At 40.8% G+C, this 22,734-nt stretch overlaps 2 protein-coding genes and 1 pseudogene across 2 annotated transcripts; 1 reads left to right on the top strand and 2 right to left on the bottom strand.

Moving 5' to 3' along the window:
- The first annotated feature begins 7,921 nt into the window (after positions 1 to 7,921).
- Positions 7,922 to 10,733, top strand: LOC133764469 (olfactory receptor 2AG1-like). The gene is given in 2 exon segments (XM_062198148.1): positions 7,922 to 7,988; positions 9,175 to 10,733. A coding segment is annotated over 1 exon segment (951 nt). The 5' UTR covers positions 7,922 to 7,988; positions 9,175 to 9,196; the 3' UTR covers positions 10,148 to 10,733.
- Positions 10,734 to 11,665: 932 nt separating this feature from the next.
- LOC133763773 (small ribosomal subunit protein RACK1-like) lies at positions 11,666 to 17,180 on the bottom strand (annotated as a pseudogene).
- A 3,394-nt stretch (positions 17,181 to 20,574) lies between these two features.
- Positions 20,575 to 21,498, bottom strand: LOC133764468 (olfactory receptor 2D3-like). Its single transcript, XM_062198147.1, has one exon. The coding sequence runs from the start codon at positions 21,496 to 21,498 to the stop codon at positions 20,575 to 20,577; it is 924 nt and encodes a 307-aa protein (XP_062054131.1).
- Between the last annotated feature and the right edge of the window lie 1,236 nt (positions 21,499 to 22,734).

Here is a 22,734-nt window from a genome sequence, read left to right as displayed (position 1 = left end):
GACAGAGAAATTAATGAAGGAAGACAACTAACTGGATGCATTCTTCTAGATCTCTAGAGGAATGAATTTGAACTGGCTTTTTTTTTTTTTTGACAGGAAGAGTGTGCAGTGAGAGAGAGAGAGAGACAGAGAAAGGTCTTCCTTTTCAGTTGGTTCACGCCCCAGTGGCTGTTGCAGCCAGCGTACTGCAGCCAGTGTACTGCAGCCGGTGCACCGCACTGATCTGAAGCCAGGAGCCAGGTGCTTCTCCTGGTCTCTCATGCAGGTGCAGGGCCCAAGCACTTGGGCCATCCTCTACTGCACTCCCAGGCCGCAGCAGAGAGCTGGATTGGAAGAGGAGCAACCAGGACAGAATCCAGTGCCCCAACCGGGACTAGAACCTGGGGTGCCAGCACTGCAGGTGGAGGATTAGCCTATTGAGCTGCAGTGCCGGCCTGAACTGGCTTTCAAAAAGGAAAAAAAGCAAAACTTGGGTTAAGTGATGCAACCAGCACTTAAGATGTTATCTACTGGCCACCACTGATCAAGACTTGTTTTCTCTCCTTTTCATTCATTGGTTCCTTCATGCTAAGGCCATCTTAAGAGACATGTCAGAGAACACACTGGACCTTCAGATGAAGAGCAACTTGCTGGAAAACTGAAGCAGCTGAGATTAATAGTGTAGCATTATTGTACTTCATCAGAAATGGTTGCAATCAATTAAGATGCAACAAAAATTATAAAGAATATAATTTTTTCTCCTCATCATAATTCAATATTTAAAAACATTATGGACTTTAAATTAGATTTTTCTGTGGCTTTAGACTTAGTGTCTAGCCAGCATTTAGGAAAAAGAAACTTTAATTGACATTATATAGTTATCTTTTGAGTATTAATGATTTGAGGACCCACATTGTAGTATTGGAGGCCAAAAAAATCCAGGTATAGCAAAACCAAGTACTGAGACTTTTACTAGGAGGTCAGCATCAGGAATTCTAGTAACTAGGCTCTGGCCAGTAGTACAGAATGATTGCAGGTGACCCCAACCATCAACATGGATACACATATAGAGAACTTAGAGTATAACTTGGAGTGAAAAAGCTATAAAGGAGAAGAAACTAGATATCTGAGAAGCATAATAGTGTGAAGTCTTGATACTTTTGCTCAAGACTTCTCAAATATATATGTTGTCTTGAAACAGAGACAGAGCCTTACCTCAGCTGGGATGGGCACATTTGCCATGGGATTCCTTTAAGGGATGAAGAGTTTGTAAAGGGAAAGAAAGAGGAGGCGGTTCTCCTGGCAGGGTCAGATGTAGATGTGCATTTCTGTGACTGGGTTCAGGGCTCCAAGCCACCTCTGATCATTGGCATTGAAAGTCCTCACTGGAGATGGAGATGAATGCAGACAGGCAGCAGGAACATACAACAGGATCCTGGGGAAACAGGAACCAAATCTCCCCGGATGTCTCTCATCTCCTTAGAGAAAGTCTGTACAGCTGTAGATGGGCCTGGCTGGGTTCCTGAGTCCAGGTGCTCAGACTTTCATTTATTCCTCTCCTGCTGGGGGCTGTGGTGAAAGCAGAACACGGGAGGCATTTGAGGAAAGAGGAATGGGAGGAGCTGCTCCATGGGCCTGCCAGTGCCCAGGCTCCTGCCCCTGAGGGAGGCCTCATGGTCTCATCCTCCCAGGTGACATGACCTCCCCTGAAACTGTTGTTCCACGAAATGGGACTTTAATGAATCCCTGGAGTATGCCTCCTGGCCCTGGCCTGCCATTTCTGCAAGTTTCACTAACTCACTGAACTCTGAGGTCTGAGGACTCTATCTGCTCCACATGGTTCTTGCTGAAGCTGATGCTAACTAAATCGACAGTGTCATTAACTGCACTAAGACACAGGGGCCCCTGTCCAGCCAGCTTTCCAAAGTGTACAGTGGGTCTCATGGGTTCTGTAAGTGCTGCCACTCCCCATCTCCCTCTTTGTGCCCCTAACTAGGGCTAGTACTAGCTGGGGTAGGGTTTGGTGGTAGTGAATTTTGCAATACTTCTTTTAATATCAGATCTTCTTTTGTTGCCATTTAATTAGCATCTAATGCTTTGTAGCAAGTGGGCTCAGTTGCTTGGAGTTCTGGAATGATGACACCTATTTTGGTCATGAGTTACTAACTGCCCCAGAAGAGTCTAGCTTCAGGGACATACTGTCTGAAGCTGAGACAGGTCCCCAAGGGCTGAATGCTATCGGCTGACTGTACTCCAAAAAAGTCCTTCCTTAAAAGTTGGTCTGGGAAGCACATGTACATGTTTGCCACATTATTTAATGTTTCTTTTTTATTTATTTCCATCTATTTCTTTTTTTTTCATTTTCAAATCTCTTTATATACAGAAGATCAGTTTAGTACATATAAAGTAAAGATTTCAACAGTTTGCACCCACATAGAAACACAAAGTGAAAAATACTGTTGGAGTACTAGTTATAGCATTAAATCACAATGTATAGCACATTAAGGACAGAGATCCTACATGATATTTTTTAAAAACTGATTAATTTTCTGTGCAATTTCCAATTTAAAACCAGGTTTTTTCTTTTTTCATTTTTAATTATCTTTATATACGGAAGATCGATTCAGTATATACTAAGTAAAGATTTCATCAGTTTGCACCCACACAGAAACACAAAGTGTAAAAATACTATTTCAGTACTAGTTATAGCATTACTTCACATTGAACAACACATTAAGGACAGATCCCACATGAGACGTAAGTAAACAGTGACTCCTGTTGCTGACTTAACAATTTGACACTCTTGTTTATGGCGTCAGTAATCTCCCTGGGATCTAGTCATGAGTTGCCGAGACTATGGAAGCCTTTAGGGTTTGCCGACTTTGATCTTATTCCGACAGGGTCATAGTCAAAGTGGAAGTTCTCTCCTCCCTTCAGAGAAAGGTACCTCCTTCTTTGATGGCCCGGTTCTTTCCACTGGGATCTCACTTGCAGAGATCTTTCATTTAGGTCTTCTTTTTTTTTTTCCAGAGTGTTTTAGCTTTTCATGCCTACAATACTCTCATGGGCTCTTCAGCCAGATCCGAATGCCTTAAGGGCTGATTCTGAGGCCAGAGTGCTGTTTAGGACATCTGCCATTCTATGAGTCTGCTGTGTCTCCCACTTCCCATGATGGATCCTTCTCTCCCTTTTTGATTCTATCAGTTAGTATTAGCAGACACTAGTCTTGTTTGTATGATCCCTTTGACTCTTAGACCTATCAGTGTGATCAATTGTGAACTGAAGTTGATCACTTGGACTAGTGAGGTGGCATTGGTACATGCCACCTTGATGGGATTGTATTGGAATCCCCTGGCACATTTCTAACTCCACCATTTGGGGCAAGTCCTATTGAGCATGTCCCCAATTGTACATCTCCTCCCTCTCTTTTTCCCACTCTTATATTTAACAGGGATCACTTTTCAGTTAAAATTTAAACACCTGAGAATAATTGTGTGTTAATTGCAGAGTTCAAATAATAGCACTAGAACAAAAAAATACTATAATGGATAAAGTATTGCATTGTACATCAACAGTCAGGAGAAGAGCTGATCAAGTCACTGTTTCTCATAGTGTCCAATTCACTTCAACAGGTTTCCCCTTTGGTGCTCAGTTAGTTGTCACTGATCAGGGAGAACATATGATATTTGTCTCTTTGGGACTGGCTTATTTCACTCAGCATGATGTTTTCCAGATTCCTCCATCTTGTTGCAAAAGTTTGAATTTCACTGTTTTTGACTGCTGTATAGTATTCTATAGAGTACATATGCCATAATTTCTTTATCCAGTCTACTGTTGATGGGCATTTGGGTTGGTTCCAGGTCTTAGCTATTGTGAATTAAGCTGCAATAAACATTAATGTGCAGATGGCTTTTTTGTTTGCCAAATTAATTTCCTTTGGGTAAATTCCAAGGAGTGGGATGGCTGGGTTGAATGGTAGGGTTATATTCAGGTTTCTGAGGAATCTGCAGACTGACTTCCATAGTGGCTTAACCAGTTTGCATTCCCACCAACAGTGGGTTAGTGTCCCTTTTCCCCCACATCCTCTCCAGCATCTATTGTTGGTATATTTCGGAATGTGAGCCATTCTAACTGGGGTGAGGTGAAACCTCATTGTGGTTTTGATTTGCATTTCCCTGATTGCTAGTGATCCTGAACATATTTTCATGTGTCTGTTGGCCATTTGGATTTCCTCTTTTGAAAAATGTCTATTGATGTCCTTGGCCCATCTCTTAAGTGGGTTGTTTGTTTTGTTGTTGTGGAGTTTCTTGATCTCTTTGTAGCCTCTGGTTATCAACCCTTTGTCTGTTGCATAGTTTGAAAATATTTTTTTTCCCATTCTGTCGGTTGCCTATTCACTTTCCTGACTGTTTCTTTTGAAGTACAGAAACTTCTCAATTTGATGCAATCCCAAATGTTAATTTTGGCTTTGACTGCCTGTGCCTCTGGGGTATTTTCCAAGAAGTCTGTGCCAGTACCTATATCTTGCAGGGTTTTTCCAATGCTCTCATAATTTGATGGTGTCAGGTCGTAGATTTAATTCTTTAATCCATGTTGAGTGATTTTTTGTGTAAGGTGAAAGGTAGGGGTCTTGCTTCATGATTCTACACGTGGAAATCCAGTTTTCCCAGCACCATTTATTGAATAGACTGTCCTTACTTCAGGGATTGGTTTTGGATCCTTGATCAAATATGAATTGGCTGTAGATGTTTGGATTGATTTCTGGTGTTTCTATTCTGTTCCATTGGTCTATCATTGGTCTATCCATCTGTTTCTGTACCAGTACCATGCTGTTTTGATAACAACTGCCCTGTAGTATGTCCTGAAATCTGGTATTGTGATGCCTCCGGTTTGTTTTTGTTGTACAAGATTGCTTTAGCTATTTGAGGTCTTTTGTGTCTTCATATGAATTTCAGCATCATTTTTTCCAGATCTGAGAAGAAGGTCTTCAGTACCTTGATTGGTAATGCATTGAATGCATAAATTGCTTTTGGGAGAATGGACATTTTATGATATTAATTCTTCCAATCCATGAGCAAGGAAGATTTTTCCATTTTTTGGTATCCTCTTCTATTTCTTTCTTTAAGGTTTTGTAGTTTTCATCGTAGAGATCTTTAACGTCTTTGGTTAAGTTTATTCCAAGGTATTTGATTGTTTTTGTAGCCTTTGTGAATGGGATTGCTCTTAGAAGTTCTTCCTCAGCCGTGGCATTGCCTGTGTATACAAAGGCTGTTGATTTTTGTGCATTGATTTTATGTCCTGCTACTTTGCCAAACTCTTCTATGAGTTCCAATAGTCCATCTATTTCAAAGGTAGAGTCAGAGAGCCAGAGCAGAGATTTTTGGTTTTTTGTTTTAGTTTTTAATTTTTTGGACAGGCAGAGTGGACAGTGAGAGAGAGAGACAGAGAGAAAGGTCTTCCTTTTCCGTTGGTTCATTCCCCAGTGGCCGCTGCGGCCGGTGCACCACTCTGATCCGAAGCCAGGAGCCAGGTGCTTCTCCTGGTCTCCCATGCAGGTGCAGGGCCCAAGGACTTGGTCCATCCTCCACTGCACAGTAGAGAGCTGGATTGGAAGAGGAGCAACCGGGACAGAATCCGGCGCCCCAACTGGGACTAGAACCCGGTATGCTGTCGCCGCAAGTGGAGGATTAGCCTATTGTGCCATGGCGCTGGCCGTTTGCTACATTATTTAATAGGCTCATGGAGGGTCAGACAATTTTCTAGGGCAAACACACACTATTTGACCTTGAGAGTTAGTATTAATTAAAAGTGAAAGCTCCATGTATAGCTTTTAAGTATGCATAAAAATTCCACTGTCAGTATCATTTTTATGGATATTTTAGTCTCTTTTTTAAAAATATAAAAGTATTTATTATTTTATAGAAAGAAATTTTCCACTTTTTGAATCAGTTTCTGAGCTTACTATTGCTCCGTTATTGTACCTATCCCTAAGCATCACTTTTCTTCTAACGAAATCATTTTTTTTAATATTTTATTTATTTATTTGAGAGGTAGAGTTACAGACAGTGGGAGGGAGAGACAGAGAGAAAGGCCTTCCTTCCACTGGTTCACTCCCCAAATGGCTGCAACAGCCGGAGCTGCGCCGATCTGAAGCCAGGAGCCAGGTGTTTCTTCCAGGTCTCCTGCGTAGGTGTAGGGGCCCAAGGATTTGGGCCATCTACTGCTTTCCCAGGCCACAGCAAAGAGCTGGATTGGAAGAGGAGCAGCCGGGACTAGAACTAGGGCCCATCTGGGATGCCGGCACTCCAGGCGGAGGATTAACCCACTGTTCCATGGCACTGGCCCCTGAAATCATTTTATTGGGAGCCTTTGGGGGTAAGTTGCTTTGGTTTTGTTTTTATGTCATACTTCTAGATGTGAAGTTATATTTCCTCAGTGCTTATTAAGTTGCTTTTCCCATATCCTACTGCTGCCACTAACAACCCGCTTTTATCCTTTTAATCTGCTTTTATCCCTGGGAACATTTATATGATTTTCATGAATACTGGTACATACCACTGCAGTACTGTGTGAATCTGTTTATAATTTCCTTGCTCAATACTTAGAAAATTGAGCTTTCTTCAAACATCACTGGTGACAATGAACATAACACCAACACACATGCACAGTCACAGACAAGCTGCCACAGGCCACTAAAGAAAAGATCTCACATTCACTGTCCTTTCAGGGATTAGTCATATGGACCTACAAATAGTCCAGACCAAGAAGGCCACAAAGAAGGGACGTAGCATCCCACAGAAGCCAGATCTACTTATGATCTGGGGCACAGGGCTGGCTGCACAAGGAATCTTTGCTTGCTGGTCTATTCAGTTAGTAACTTAGAAATGGGCCAGGGGCCAGTGCTGTGGCGTAGCGGGTAAAGCCAGTGCCTGCAGTGCCCATATCCCATATCCGTGCCGATTTGAGTCCCGGCTGCTCCACTTCCAATCCAGCTCTCTGCTATGGCCTGGGAAAGCAGTAGAAGTTGGCCAAGTCCTTGGGCCCCAGCAACCACGTGGGAGACCTGGAGAAAGCACCTGGCTCCTGTCTGGATTGGCGCAGCAATGGCTGTTGCGGCCATCTAGGGAGTGAACCAGTGGATGGGAGATTTCTCTGTCTCTTTGACTCTCTTTCTCTCTCTATGAAACTCTGACTTTCAAATAAATAAATAAATCTTTTAAAAAAAAAAAAAAGAAATGGGCCACCAGTGCTTCCCTAGGATCCCAGAGCTCATTTAGTGAGAGAAGAAAGAGTATAGGGATCTAGGGCCAGGAAACACATCCCAGAGGGTTCATTAACATTCTGTTTCCTGGACCAGCATTTTCAGAGGAGGCCATTCCAGATGAGAGGGTAAGTCTTTCTGAAGATAGGAATAGAACAGAGTAGAAGGAATTGGTCATGGGATTAGAAACAGGGAAGCTTCCCTCAGGACAAAGCCCTGCCTCACTGTTAGCTCCAGGGACAGTGAGGAGGGGCAAGGCAGCATCACCTCTGGGCACCTCTTCCTATATCTACTTCCTCTAGAATCCTGCAGCTTCCATCTTCACTCCAGATGCACAAAAATAAGGGAAAGTCTGAGCATGTGGATCTAACAGCTCTTTCTGAAAACCGCTTGAGAGCAGTGGGGCTCTTTGCCTAGCCAACATGATGGAAGCTGTTTCTCCTCATTCCTCACAGGTACAAGAACAGGAAAGCCATCTTCTTGTTCTGCAGAAAACTACCCAAGGACTGGACTGACTGTCAATGTCTATCCACTGCCATCTCCAGAGAAGATTTTCAGATGACTGGAAAGAATAGAAGGGCCCTGGCAGCTGAGCTCACTTGCACTCCTCAGATATTTAACATAGCAAAACTTAAAACCATCTGAAAACTGCTGAATAGACACGTCCTCCATCCACATTTCTGCTGGGATACCCCCAACCTTCAAGGAAAGTCTGGGTGGCCAGGAAGCTGGGCTTCTCGTTGCTTAAGTAAGGACTTTGCCAAAACTGACCCCAAGAACTTCAACATTTCTGTCTTCCAGATTCCCTAGTACTTTGGGCTGCTTAGCCCATCCTGATTCCTCTTTTATTTGTTTTCTGAACATGACAATAGAATCAGTTTGGACTGATAGTGTCTGTGCTACAGTCCAGGCCTGGTTATTTGTTTCCTATTTTAGTACCTGTGGACAATATAGACCTCTGGTAATGCATTTTGCACCAATCAAATGACGAATGCAAACTGATGATTTACTTCCTGAATGCTCTCATATCCTTTAACTGTTAAAGTACTAATGATTTCAAAAGAGGCCAGTAGAAACTAATGAAATGTTAAAGTATATTTGCTATGATATGGGGAAATATTTTGCGGGGCAAATATTAACTGCATGCTCAGAGTTGGCTCTACTTGTCTGATTTCATCATGTAGTATATTAACTCTTGTCAATCTTAGGCCCTACCATTTATTGTCTTCTCCCTGGTACTAAGCATTACACACCAGCAGCAGTTTTCCAAAAGTAAATCTCATTCTCCTTATCCCTGTGGCTCTTCTATCCAGTGCAGAGCTACAAAAAGGACAGTGCATATCAAAGGCATTAGACAAAACAAGATTATGTGGCCTGGTTACAGAATATAATAGATGCTCTTTCACTGCCTTACATCATTTCTCCCAAATAGTAATGCCCCAAACTTTCTGGGAAGGTCCTCATCTCTTATCATATTTTTGGATCCCCCATTCACGTATGTATCATTATCATTATCTCTCTTTTTATATAAATGGCATATGCAGAGAGCTTGTTGAATATTTAAGTCATTAGTCAAGAATTATCCTGTGTGGATACACGAATAATCAGCAGCATGTGTAACAGAATATTCCCTCAATATTAAGAGATTCTGTAATCCTGAAGCTATAAAATGTTTAATTTAAATGTACTAAGCAATGTTTGAGCAATATTTATATTTTCAGATAGTGACCTCATAGTGTTTAGCTATTGCTGTGATATCCATTTTCTTAGATGGACATCTCATCAAAATACATTTATAAGAGGCAGAAATTCAGATATCTAGAAGCAAAAACAGCTGTCAGTGGGATTCATGTTTGTAACATCTGAAGAGACTCTGATGTCACAAAACCAGGGTCTATCTTAGCAAACATTCATTGAGAATCCATTCATTCTAGGAAACTGAAGACACCACGCAGAATGGAGCTATGGAACTCCACTGCCGGACATGACTTCATCTTGGTGGGGATTCTGAATGACTGTGCATTTCCTGAACTGCTCTGTGTCACAATCACAGTCCTGTACATGTTGGCCTTGATCAGCAACAGCCTGCTGCTCCTGGTCATCACCATGGATACCCGGCTCCACGTGCCCATGTACCAGCTGCTCGGGCAGCTCTCTCTCATGGACCTCCTGTTCACATCAGTTGTCACACCCAAGGCCCTCGTGGATTTTCTGCGCAGAGAATACATCATCTCCTTTGAAGGCTGTGCCCTGCAGATGTTCCTGGCCCTGACACTGGGTGGTGCAGAGGACCTCCTACTGGCCTTCATGGCCTATGATAGGTATGTGGCCATTTGTCATCCTCTGAACTACATGGTGTACATGAGACCAAGGGTCTGCTGGCTCATGGTGGCCACATCCTAGATTCTGGCTTTATTCAGTGCCCTAGGATATACTATATACACAATGCACTATCCCTTCTGCAAAGCCAGGAAAATCAGGCATCTTCTCTGTGAGATCCCACCCTTGCTGAAGTTGGTCTGTGCAGATAGCTCCAGGTATGAGCTCTTGGTGTATGTGATGGGTGTGACCTTTCTAATTCCCCCTCTTGCTGCCATAATTGCCTCCTACACTCTCATACTGTTCACAGTGCTCCACATGCCCACAAATGAGGGGAAGAAGAAAGCGCTTGTCACCTGCTCTTCCCACCTGACAGTGGTGGGGATGTTCTACGGAGCTGCCACTTTCATGTATGTTTTGCCCAGTTCCTTCCACAGCCCCAAACAGGACAACATTATCTCTGTTTTCTACACGATTGTCACTCCAGCCCTGAACCCCCTCATCTACAGCCTGCGGAATAAGGAAGTTATGGGGGCCTTGAGAAGGGTCTTGGGAAAACACCTGGTGCTGGCACACTTCACCCTTTAGGGAAGGTCCATGTAATGTTTCCAAAATTCATTCTTCCTCAAACTAAGAAGCTCTCTGCTATATATTAATTTTTTACAGTAAAACCATATAGTAAAAAGTATATCTTTTAATAGAATATTGTAGGAATGTAACTATGCTTTCAAATACCTTTTAAATCTTTCTCCATGAAGTATTTTATAGGGTGTAATTCACACTATTTAAACTTACTTGTCATTTTCTTTTGAAATTATCGTCTATTTTCCAATGTAGAATTTAGTTAAATGTGTCTAGAGAGTATCACCAATTTGAGACTTGACTCCAAAGTAAATCTAAGGAGTCTACAGTGAACCAATGAAACCAAATAAAATTTTGAACGGGGGAAAATAAAGTTTGAAGTTGATGGTCTAAGCATATTCCCGTGGGGTAGGGGTCATTGAGTTGTGCACAAATTTTAGACCAACAGATACATGCCCCAATTTATTGTACCTGTCTTGACACATGCCCCAGCTTATTGTAGTTTGCATGTATTGGCATCACATTCACATTCACGCTTTTTCCACTTTCTGGCCATTTTGGATATTTCAACAGGTGTTTTGACATATTTCGACTTGTGCTTGGCATAGGGATGTCTTATAGTGCCTAAAATCCAAATATTAAATAAATGAATAAAAGAGAAATTGAAGATGTCTGTAAATTTTCCATTCTCCCTTTTGATTATGATTTATATATTTTATAATTTTTTCTTATTCATTTTTGCTTTACACTGAACTAATTTATTTTGAAATTTGAAAAATGGTTAGGTATTACATTTTTTTCACACAGCAATATTTTAAAATAACTTTTTCATGTTCCTTTAATTTGCTGTATACTCTGCATGACCCATTATGTTCTATTAAGCTACATTTTCCTATCTCTTCAGTCCTAGCTTCTTTCTCCTCTTTTTTTCCCTAAAAACATGTAATTATTTCATCCACATCTTAAAAGTCCACTGGTAATTTCACTGTAGCATGTTCAATTTACAGATTAATTGCAATTTGGTTCCAATAGTCAGCCTTACCTACTGAAGATGATATGTTATTATATTTTCCAAATCTAATCTCATTTTAAAGAAGCTATTTCACATTTTCAGTCTCAGCTGTCCCACAGTCATTAGAACAGAACATTCAACCATAATCTTTTCATCTTCCCTTTTTAAAATATCCCACTCCCCTGCATCTGTTCATTAGTTGTCTCCCGCATTACAACTGTCTCAAACGCCAACCTCCACCAGCTCTGTGGGTCCTAGATTCATTGACCTCCCAAATATTTTGCTCCTCAGAATCTCTTTTCCTCCCTTCCTTCCTTCCTTCCTTCCTCCCTCCCTCCCTCCCTCCCTCCCTTCCTTCCTTCCTTTCTCTCTCTTTCTTTCTCTCCCCTCCTCCCTCCCTGACCTCCCTGCCTCCCTCCCTCCCTCCCTCCCTCCCTCCCTCCCTTCCTCCCTTCCTTCCTTCCTTTCTCTTCAGAAAGCCAGTTTATTTTTAAAGTCATGCCAGACACGTTTCAGCGGCTGCTGATTGTTCCCTGCCACACTTGCACCCAGTTGTCTGTGTAGCCAGCAAACAAGAGTCTGTCCATCAGCAGACGAGCCCAAAGAGGTACACTGTGGGGGCTCTGCCTTGCTGCTGGTGCTAATAACTTCTTGCTTCAGTTCATCTACGGTGACATTGCCCTCTAAGTTTCAGATCTTGATGCTAGGGCCTGCAGCAGTGCACAGCCAGTAGCGGTTGGGACTAAAGCACAGAGCATTGATGATGTCTCCTCCATAAGGTATAAAGGTGTTTGCCTTCATTGAGACCCCATAGCATGGCTGCCCAACCTTACCTCCAGAAGCACACAGGGATCCATCTGGAGACACAGTCACAGTGTTCAGATAGCCGGTGTGGCCAACAGGGTTAGTCTTCAGCTTGCCATACCTTGACTAGCTTGTCCCAGCCACAGGAGACAATGATAGGATTGCTGCTGTTGGGTGAGAAGCAGACACTAGACACCCACTCTGGCTCTTATCCTGAACATTGTATTTGCCTATACCCAGAATATTCTGTAATTTGATGGTTTTATCTCGGGATCCAGAGACAGTCTGGTGGTTATCAGAGAAGGAGGCCATATTCAGTACATCCTTGGTATGGCCTACAAATTTTCTCATGGTGGTACCCCTGAGAAAGACAGCTTTGTCACTCTTTAGACAATGTTAGCAACATTTTTTTTTGCATTTTTCCATCCCTGTGGACTGCATCAGCATGTTTCTAAAATTGTTTTTATGAAATGCTTGAAGTTTTACTCCTTAAATAAAAGGTTTCTGGGAAAAAAATTTTTTTTTTATGATTACAGACCCTGTAAGTTACTGTCATTTTTTTTTCAGCTTTTCTTCAGAGAATAAAGGTCTACACTGGCAGTCTCCTCTGCTTATCCACTATTGACATTTGAACCCACACACCATCAAGCTATGGTCTCTTTCCATAGATCTGCTCTTTGTTAAAGTTACTGTTGGTGTGCTGAATGGCATGGCTAATTCTCCATCTTCCTCATTCAAACCTTCAGCAGTACTGAACAGCTGACCACTCACTTCCCTGTGAAAACTTTCCTTTCTTTGGTTTCAAGATCCCATGCGCTCCCAATTTTCCTCTATTCTCTATTAACTTCCTTCACCTTGATGGATCCCCTTCTCTTTCTGATTTTGGAGGTTCCCTGAGGTAGCATATGGACTTTGCTTTATTCTAATTTAAATATTTCTTCCTGAGTATTTTCAGGAAGAATGTCTGAATTTCACGTAGTTTCGTTTGTTTAAATACCATCCACATGCTTGATGCCCAAAGACCTGGTCACTTGTATAAACCACTGGTTCATATATCTAATTGCTTATTTTCATTACTAGTAGGATTTTAAAACTATAGACTATGCCACACGTGTGTCACAGTTTCTTCTCCATAAAATCTAAGAAGACCTCTAATAGAACCTCTTCAAGAACAATGTGAGGGGCTGGTGTTGTGGTGTAGCGGGAAAAAGCCACTTGCTGCAGTGCCAGAATCCCATATGGGTGCCAGTTTGAGTCCTGGCTGTTCCACTTCTGACCCAGCTCTATGGTATGGCCTGGGAAAGCAGTGGAAGGTGGTCTGAGTCCTTGGGCCCCTACACACACGTGGGAGACCCAGAAGAAGCTCCTGGCTCCTGGCTTCAGATCAGCACATGCTCGGCTATTGTGACCAATTGGGGAGTGAACCACTGGATAGAAGACCTCTCTCCCTCTTTCAGCCTCTCCTTGTCTCCCTGTGTAACTCTGACTTTCAAATAAATAATCTTTTAAATAAAAAGACAATGTGAAAATTAGGTGTTTCTATACACACACATATTCAAACAAAAAAATACATGCACCTATTTATGTCTTTGCTAAAGGAATAAATATGCTATGTTCCTAGTGAAAAAGATTTAATATTTTAAGATGTTATTTTTTGCTAAATAAACCATAAATATAAACTATAAAGTCAATGTGATAACCATCAAAATTCTCATGCCATTTTCAAAAGTGTAGTTTTACAAACTGAAAAGCAGAAAGAATATGAATTATTAAATTATTGAGAATCTTATTAAAAAGAAAAAATTAAAGGGCTGTGTTCTAGTAGTTCAAACTGCAGTGATTAAAACATAATGAGAAGGCGGAGCCAAGATGGCGGAAGAGTGAGGGCGTGCACCAACAGTCTAGAAAAAGATAGTTTAACAAAAGTGGAGTGACTTGAGCCTCAGGAAGAGACTCAGAAAAAAAAAACTGCAGAGGAAACTCTTCCGGATCTAGTGGATGTGACACAGAAGACCTACTGGGAGAGCAAAGTCACCCACCGCTGGGCTGAGCAACATGGTACTGATACAGAAACAGATGGATAGACCAATGATAGACCAATGGAACAGAATAGAAACACCAGAAATCAATCCGAACATCTACAGCCAACTCATATTTGATCAAGGATCCAAAACCAATCCCTGGAGTAAGGACAGTCTATTCAATAAATGGTGCTGGGAAAACTGGATTTCCACATGCAGAATCATGAAACAAGACCCCTACCTTTCACCTTACACAAAAAATCACTCAACATGGATTAAAGACTTAAATCTACGACCCAACACCATCAAATTATTAGAGAGCATTGGAGAAACCCTGCAAGATATAAGTACTGGCACAGATTTCTTGGAAAATACCCCAGAAGCACAGGCAGTCAAAGCCAAAATTAACATTTGGGATTGCATCAGATTAGAAGTTTCTGTACTTCAAAAGAAACAGCCAGGAAAGTGAAGAGGCAACCAACAGAATGGGAAAAAAATATTTTCAAACTATGCAACACACAAAGGGTTGATAACCAGAGTCTACAAAGAGATCAAGAAACTCACATCTTTCCAAAGAGGAAATCCAAATGGCCAACAGACATATGAAAAAATGTTCAAGATCACTAGCAATCAGAGAAATGCAAATCAAAACCACAATGAGGTTTCACCTCACCCCAGTTAGAATGGCTCACATTCCGAAATATACCAACAATAGATGCTGGAGAGGATGTGGGGGAAAAGGGACACTAACCCACTGTTGGTGGGAATGCAAACTGGTTAAGCCACTATGGAAGTCTGTCTGGAGATTCCTCAGAAACCTGAATATAACCCTACCATTCAACCCAGCCATCCCACTCCTTGGAATTTACCCAAAGGAAATTAATTTGGCAAACAAAAAAGCCATCTGCACATTAATGTTTATTGCAGCTCAATTCACAATAGCTAAGACCTGGAACCAACCCAAATGCCCATCACCAGTAGACTGGATAAAGAAATTATGGCATATGTACTCTATAGAACACTATACAGCAGTCAAAAACAGTGAAATCCAAACTTTTGCAACAAGATGGAGGAATCTGGAAAACATCACGCTGAGTGAATTAAGCCAGTCCCAAAGGGACAAATATCATATGTTCTCCCTGATCGGTGACAACTAACCTAGCACCAAAGGGGAAACCTGTGGAAGTGAAATGGACACTATGAGAAACAGTAACTTGATCAGCTCTTGTGCTGACTGTTGATGTACAATGCAATACTTTATCCATTTTAGTATTTTTTTGTTCTAGTACTAATGGTTGAAATCTGTAATTAACACACAATTATTCTTAGGTGTTTAAATTTTAACTGAAAAGTGATCTCGGTTAAATATAAGAATGAGAAAAAGAGAGGGAGGAGATGTACAATTGGGGACATGCTCAATCGGACTTGCCCCAAATGATGAAGTTAGAAACGTGCCAGGGGATTCCAATACAATCCCATCAAGGTGGCATCTACCAATGCCATCTCACTAGTCCAAGTGATCAACTTCAGTTCACAATTGATCACACTGATAGGTCTAAGAGTCAAAGGGATCACACAAACAAGACTAGTGTCTGCTAATACTAACTGATAAAATCAAAAAGAGAGAATGATCCAACGTGGGAAGTGGGAGACACAGCAGACTCATAGAATGGCAGATGTCCTAAACAGCACTCTGGCCTCAGAATCAGCCCTTAAGGCATTCGGATGTGGCTGAAGAGCCCATGAGAGTATTGTAGCATGGAAAGCCAAGACACTCTGGCAAAAAAAAAAAAAAAAAGAAGACCTAAATGAAAGATCTCTGCAAGTGAGATCCCAGTGGAAAGAACCGGGCCATCAAAGAAGGAGGTACCTTTCTCTGAAGGGAGGAGAGAACTTCCACTTTGACTATGACCCTGTCGGAATAAGATCAAAGTCAGCGAACCCTAAAGGCTTCCATAGCCCTGGCAACTCATGACTAGAGCCCAGGGAGATTAGTGACGCCATAAACAAGAGTGTTAAATTGTTAAGTCAGCAACAGGAGTCACTGTTTACTTACGTCTCATGTGTGATCTGTCCTTAATGTGTTGTCCAATGTGAAGTAATGCTATAACTAGTACTGAAACAGTATTTTTACACTTTGTGTTTCTGTGTGGGTGCAAACTGATGAAATCTTTACTTAGTATATACTGAATCGATCTTCTGTATATAAAGATAATTGAAAATGAAAAAGAAAACCTTTGTGTTAAATTGGAAATTACATAGAAAATTAATCAATTTTTAAAAAAAAATCATGTAGGACCTCTGTCATTAATGTGCTGTACATTGTGATTTAATGCTATAACTAGTATTCCAACAGTATTTTTCACTTTGTGTTGCTATGTGGGTGCAAACTGTTGAAATCTTTACTTTATATATACTAAACTGATCTTTTGTATATAAAGAGAATTGAAAATGAATGTTGATGTGAATGGAAGGGGAGAGAGTGGGAAAGGGGAGGGTTGTGGGTGGGAGGGAAGTTATGGGGGGGGAAGCCATTGTAATCCATAAGCTGTACTTTGGAAATTTATATTCATTAAATAAAAGCTTAAAAAAAACATAATGAAACAAGCGTAGTAATTGACAAGTTAGGCTGACGCATATGATAAAACTTAGCATACAATATTGTAGCATTTACAGTTACTGGAGAAGGAATGATTAGCTATGATATTAAGACAAATTGTCCATACTAACTCAGAAATATAAATTCTTCCTAAATAAATTTCAGATATTTTAAAGATCAAATAATTAAAATCCAAAGTTCTGCTCTAGGTTTTCCATTCTCATTACTTGTTCTTTTTTTTTTTTAAGATGTATTTATTTATTTGAAAATCAGGGTCACAGAAAAAGAGGGAGAGACAGAGAGGTATTCCTTCCTTTGTTTCACTCCCCAGATGGCCACAATGGCCGGCTGGGCCAAGCCAAAGCCAGAAGCCAGGAGCTTCTTTCAGATCTCCCATATAGGTAGCAGGGACCCAAGCACTTGGGCCATCTTCTGCTGCCTTTCTCAGGCCATTAGCTGGGAGCTGGATTGGAAGTGGAACAGCCAGGTCATGAATCAGCACTCATATGGGATGCTGGCATTGCAGGTGGTGGCTTTACCTACTATACCACAACAATTGTCCCCATATTCTTGTTCTCCTTGTTTCCCCACCTTATCCGGCATTTGCGTGGGGCTGCATGAATGAGTTTCAGTAAATGAAACATGAGTGTATGTTATTGGTGCTCCTTAAAGCCACAAAACCTACCAATGAACTCCATGTTCACTTTTCCTTTCTGGAGCCAAAAGCAGGACACCCTTAAAACCCCCAGAGCAGAAATTCTGCCAGTGTTTGTTCACATTTTTTAAAAAAGATTATTTGTTTTACTTGAAAGTCACAGTTACACAGAGCATGAAAGAGTGCAGAGGCCCAAGCACTTGGACCATCTTCTCACTGCCTTCCTAGGCCACAGCAGAGAGCTGGATAGAAAGTGGAGCAGCTGGGTCTCAAACCAGTGCCCATATGGGATGCCAGCACTGCAAGTGTGGCTTTACCTGTTAAGTCACAGTGCCGGCCCCTTGTTCACATTTTTGCCATTCCATCCCTTACCTAGGATTATTATAATGAGAAATATACTTCTGGGGCTTAAGCCTCCACGTGGAGATAGCTGTGTCCCTTATGGGAGTGCTGGTTTGAGTTCCAGCTACTCCACTTTCTATCCAGTTCCCTGATTGTGTTCCTGGGAAGGCAGTGGACGATGGTCCAAATACCTGTACCCCTTCCACCCATGTGGGAGGACAGGGTTAAATTCCTATCTTCTGGCTTTAGTCTGTCCCAGACTTGGCAATTGTGGCTGTTCGGGGAGTGAACCAGTGGATGGAAGATCTGTTTCCCTGTCTCTCCCCTTCTCTCTTCCTTTTATAATCTTTTTTTAAAAAAAAAAAACAATAAAAATAATCTTCTGCCTGCTAAGCCACTGAGATTAAGAATTTACCCATTTGTGGGCAGAAATCAACAAACTGTGCCTCTGGGGGTTATCAAACCTGCCTGTTTTAATAAAGGTTTGTTGGAACACATTTGTTTTTATTGTCTATACTATTCTTATCCAATAGCAGAGCTGAATTAACTGTGATGGGGAAAGTACTGCCCACAAAGCCAAAGTACTCATTAGCTGTCTCTGCAGAAAAACTACACTGACCCCTATGTTAGAGCAACTAACGTTACCTTAATTGAAAGAATAACACCAGAGAAGATTTTTATTACATTAGGGGTGAGGAAAGCAATCTCTGCATTCCTCCCTGCCTTTATTACCTTTATTACCTGCCTCTGCGTTTATTATCTGCCTCATCGTTTAGTTCTTAGCCTAAAAATACATTCTCCAGAATGCATTCTATATCACTTCTAAAAATCTATAACTATGGGGTTCCATACTCTGTTGCAATAGTTTTCACCTAGTTCTGTAATGACCTATTTGACAAATTTAATAGACTGCAATAATACACAAAATATATGAGGCATTTGAGAAATCTTCACTAACCCTCCTCATTTGGGTTCTCCTTCTGAGTCTTTGATTCCTGATGCTCTGGGCTTGATTGGTCATTCTTCATCTACCTTGAAAGGTTGGTAACTATGGAGTTTTGGAATATCTTTGCTATCTTTCTGCAACATCAAGTCTAATCTAGGATTGCACTGTATACTTGTCCTGGAATCTTTTTACAATATGCAGTGTATAATATATCCTCAATCTTTGTCACTCATCTGGTCTAGTTCAGGCTCACACACATGCATTTTAATAAAAACCATCTAGTTTTCTGGTTAAAACTTTTCACACACATTCTTGTGCATCAAACTCCATTTACATCTATTTAACATTTGAATTTTTTCTAGACCATGTCTATTTTCTTATCTCTAGCTTTATGCATTTCCTCAAGAGGTTATTTTTACAGCAACACTGGTGGCACACTTTACTACAATGGTAAACAGAAGGACAAAACAATCACATTGTTTACTGCCATGGAATTTACAATCTAATAGAGGACTCGGGGATTCAGCAAATAACTATCAACTTTTTGTGTTCAAAGTTATCCTATTGCTTAAAAAGTAGCCTACAGTCTTTAATTTGTTAAGAATCACCAGGCACTTATTATAAATTAACATTACTGAGTTCACCTGCCTCACTCCACCCTGGGAAGAATAAAGGGAGGACGAGGAATATGATTTTTAAGCAACCATGAACCATTGCTGATCATATAATGCAAAACTATGATTTATTTTACAAAGTTCAAATACCTCCTCAAGGCATAAAACAATGTCCCTGACATCCTTTTCTTTTTAAATAAATATTTTATTTATTATTTATTTTAGTGATAGAGTTACAGACAGAGAGAGGGAGAGACAGAGAGAAAGGTCTTCTGTCTGCTGGTTCACAACAGTCCAATCTGGAGCCAGGAGCCGGGAGCTTCTTCTGGGTCTCCTACCGGAGTTCTGGGGCCCAACCACTTGGGCAATCTTCTACTGCTTTCCTAGGGTCTAGCAGAGAGCTGAATAGGAAAAGGAGCAGCTGAGACATGAACTAAAGCCCATGTGGGCTTTTGGCGCTGCAGGTGGAGGCTTAGCCCACTATGCCACAGCACTGGCCTCCCTGACATCTTTTTCTTACTCTTATCCTGCTTTTCATCATTGTTCCAAAAATTCACATCATTAGTCTTTCCAGAATTATATGCTTGACAAATTATTTAGTGTTGAATTTGGGCACTTTTCAAACTAGACCCCTTTTATTACTTTGCATGTTTGCATCTCATGATTCTCCTAACTACTCACATATTCTTAGAAGAATTCTACCATTTATTATTCTATAGAAGCAACTTCTCAATTTCAAAAATTGTTAGAAATATCTGTACAACAGCTTTATTTTTTTATATATATACGTCCCAAGCTCCTAGAAACACACTTGAGATACACAAAGTGTGCGCTCACAGGTAAAGGAAATCAATCTATTTGTGAAAACATATGTATTCACATATGTGCTAATTTTGTTTAGATGGTTCTTGGTTTGCTTCTGACATACATGAAAGCATTTCAAAAACTTTACAGAAAATGTGATCTGAAAAAACTACAAATGAATTTCATACTTTCATTCACCTAAACAAACTTATTTTTAAGCTCCATTTTCTACAAAGTATTTGATGTATCCTCATAATTATATACCTTGTTTTTTAAATTTTATTACTTTGTTGGAAATTAGGGTAGCAACTGGTTCTTCACCTTCCTCCATCCCTCCATTCCTTCTTTCTTGGTTCCTCCCTTCTTTCTTTCGTCTCATTTTCCATGTTCCTTTTCATTATTTTATTCAATAATCTTACTTTGTTTTTTTAGAACTCATTTTACTTGAGATATGATAATATATATGTTGAATGGAAAATTTGTCAAATGATCTAGGAGTATATGAAATATAAGAAACAGGAAAATAGAATGAAGAAAAAAAGAAGAAATGGGATATAAATGAAACTAGCCTATAAGAAAATCGCTTCTCTTTACATCTTTAACTGGTTATAACACAGATCACTACATACAAAAATGCTATTTTGCAATTAATTTCTTAAAAGCCTCTTTTACATCTTTGTTCCTAAAGCTGTAAATGATGGGGTTCAGCATGGGTGTCACCGCTGAGTAGAAGACGGAGATCATTTTATCCCTTTCATTCATTACCTTGGAGTTTGGCCTCATGTAGGCAAATATTCCTGAGCCATAGAAGAGACCAACAACAATGAGATGGGACCCAGAGGTAGAGAAAACCTTAAGCCTTCCCTCCCCAGACTGTATCCGGATCACAGTGGAGATGATATTCCAGTAAGAGATGAGGATGAGGGAGACAGGAGCCAGGAGCATCACCACACCCATTGCAAAGATGATCATTTCTGTGCTGTAGGTGTCTGCTGAAGCCAGCTTCAGCACAGCAGGAAGTTCACAGAAAAAATGGTTAACAATATTCCTTCCTCTGTAGGGCAGACACATTGTGAATGTGGTGTCCACCAGGGACACAAAGGCCCCACTGACCCAGGACCCTACAGCCAGCTGGACACACACCAAATGTGTCATGATGCTGGAGTAGTGCAGGGGCTTGCAGATAGCTACGTACCTGTCATAGGACATCACTGCCAGCAGTGCACACTCTGTGCACCCAGCCAGAAGCAAAACAAGTATCTGTGTGGAGCACCCAGCAAAGGAAATGGTTTTCCTCTTTACCAGGAGGTGGACTAGCACCTGGGGCACTGTGGTAGTCGAAAAGCAGAGATCAGCAAAGGACAGGTTTCTCAGGAAAAAGTACATAGGTGTGTGGAGTCTGGAGTCGATGTGAAGGAGCGTGAAGATCAGCAGGTTTCCCAGCACGGTCAGCAGGTAGATGCTCAGAAAGAGGAAGAAGAGCAGCACTTGTGTCTCTGGATCCTGGGAAAGGCCCAGGAGGACAAATTCGGTCACGGAGGACTGGTTTTCCTCTCCCATGGATGTTTATTCCTTTTTATGCGTAGGCAATGAGAAAATAAACACATGAATCAGTTACTTAGAAAATTATGAATGACTTAGAAATTTTCCTAATCAGTATCTAAAGTGGGCTATTGATTTCTGCGTTTTACTAGCTGCCACAAGTCAGCAAACTGTTTTCTTTTGTGCTTGGTTCTTCTGACAATCAAAAACTTTTCTGATTTTGTTTCTCTTTTTAAAACCACTGGTGGGTGAAATCACCATCTTTATGCCACATGACTAAGCTTAGGACAAACCACTTCATGACTTGCAGTCCTTGGAATATGTCATGCTGCTTACACTGCACTCTTCCTTTATGTGGGTTTGGGAGCAAAAAAATCATCTTGCTTTAAATCAGTTATATTTTTATGCCACAGCAATTTGAAAACATTTATGACAGATTTTTTCATTGCAGTTATATGTTATCCTGCAGGTACACTCTGGGCAAGGTGTGGAAAATTGAGGAAAAGAAAATGGCTGTGATCCAGACTGTTGCCCATATTCTTCTGTCATTCATGTTTAAGATGTCGAGGTGCAGCGAAGCATAGACAAAAATGGCTTAACAGCTTTGATTGTATCAGTAACATCCTTTAAATAACCCCCAATCTATGCTCTACACTCTTGTATTTCTCGTTGTACTGAGTCTGCTGGCAATAGTAATATTCATTTCATATATTGGGTGCTTTTCTGATGCCAGCCAATACTATTAATCATTTCTTTTTATTTGCATTTTTAGTTCAATCTTCTTTAATACTATTTCCCTAGTAAATAGCTAATTTTAAAAAGTCAAAATTATTCCCAAATAGTTCTTTTAAGCCTCTTAACTCTCAGTATCTTGTATTCTGTAACTCTGAATGAAATAAAAAAAATATAATTGAGAGTCATCACAATAGACTGTATCAAGTAGAAGAAAGAATTTCTGAACCTGAGGACAGGCCTTTCAAATGAACCCAGCCAGAGGGGGAAAAAAGGAAGAAAGTGAAGAAAGCCTGCAAGACCTATGGACACCATTAAATACATAAAATTTTGCTGTATTGGAGAAGAGGGAGGGAGGGAGGGGAGGAGAGGGAGAGGGAGAGAGGTAGAGAGAGGTAGAGAGAGAGAGAGAGAGAGGCATGCAGAGAATATATTTAATAAAACATGGCTCAAAATCGCTTTAGTCTTGGGGGACAAATGGACATCCAGCTCCAATAAGCTGAGGGATTCCCAATTACTCTC

The sequence above is a fragment of the Lepus europaeus genome, chromosome 7 (assembly GCF_033115175.1).
Source record: "Lepus europaeus isolate LE1 chromosome 7, mLepTim1.pri, whole genome shotgun sequence".
Taxonomy (NCBI): Eukaryota; Metazoa; Chordata; class Mammalia; order Lagomorpha; family Leporidae; genus Lepus; species Lepus europaeus.
This window is presented reverse-complemented; position numbering and strand designations above follow the sequence as displayed.

Excerpts from the sequence above, each read along its gene's own strand:
- LOC133764468 (XM_062198147.1), bottom strand. The coding sequence starts at position 21,498 with ATGGGAGAGGAAAACCAGTCCTCCGTGACCGAATTTGTCCTCCTGGGC.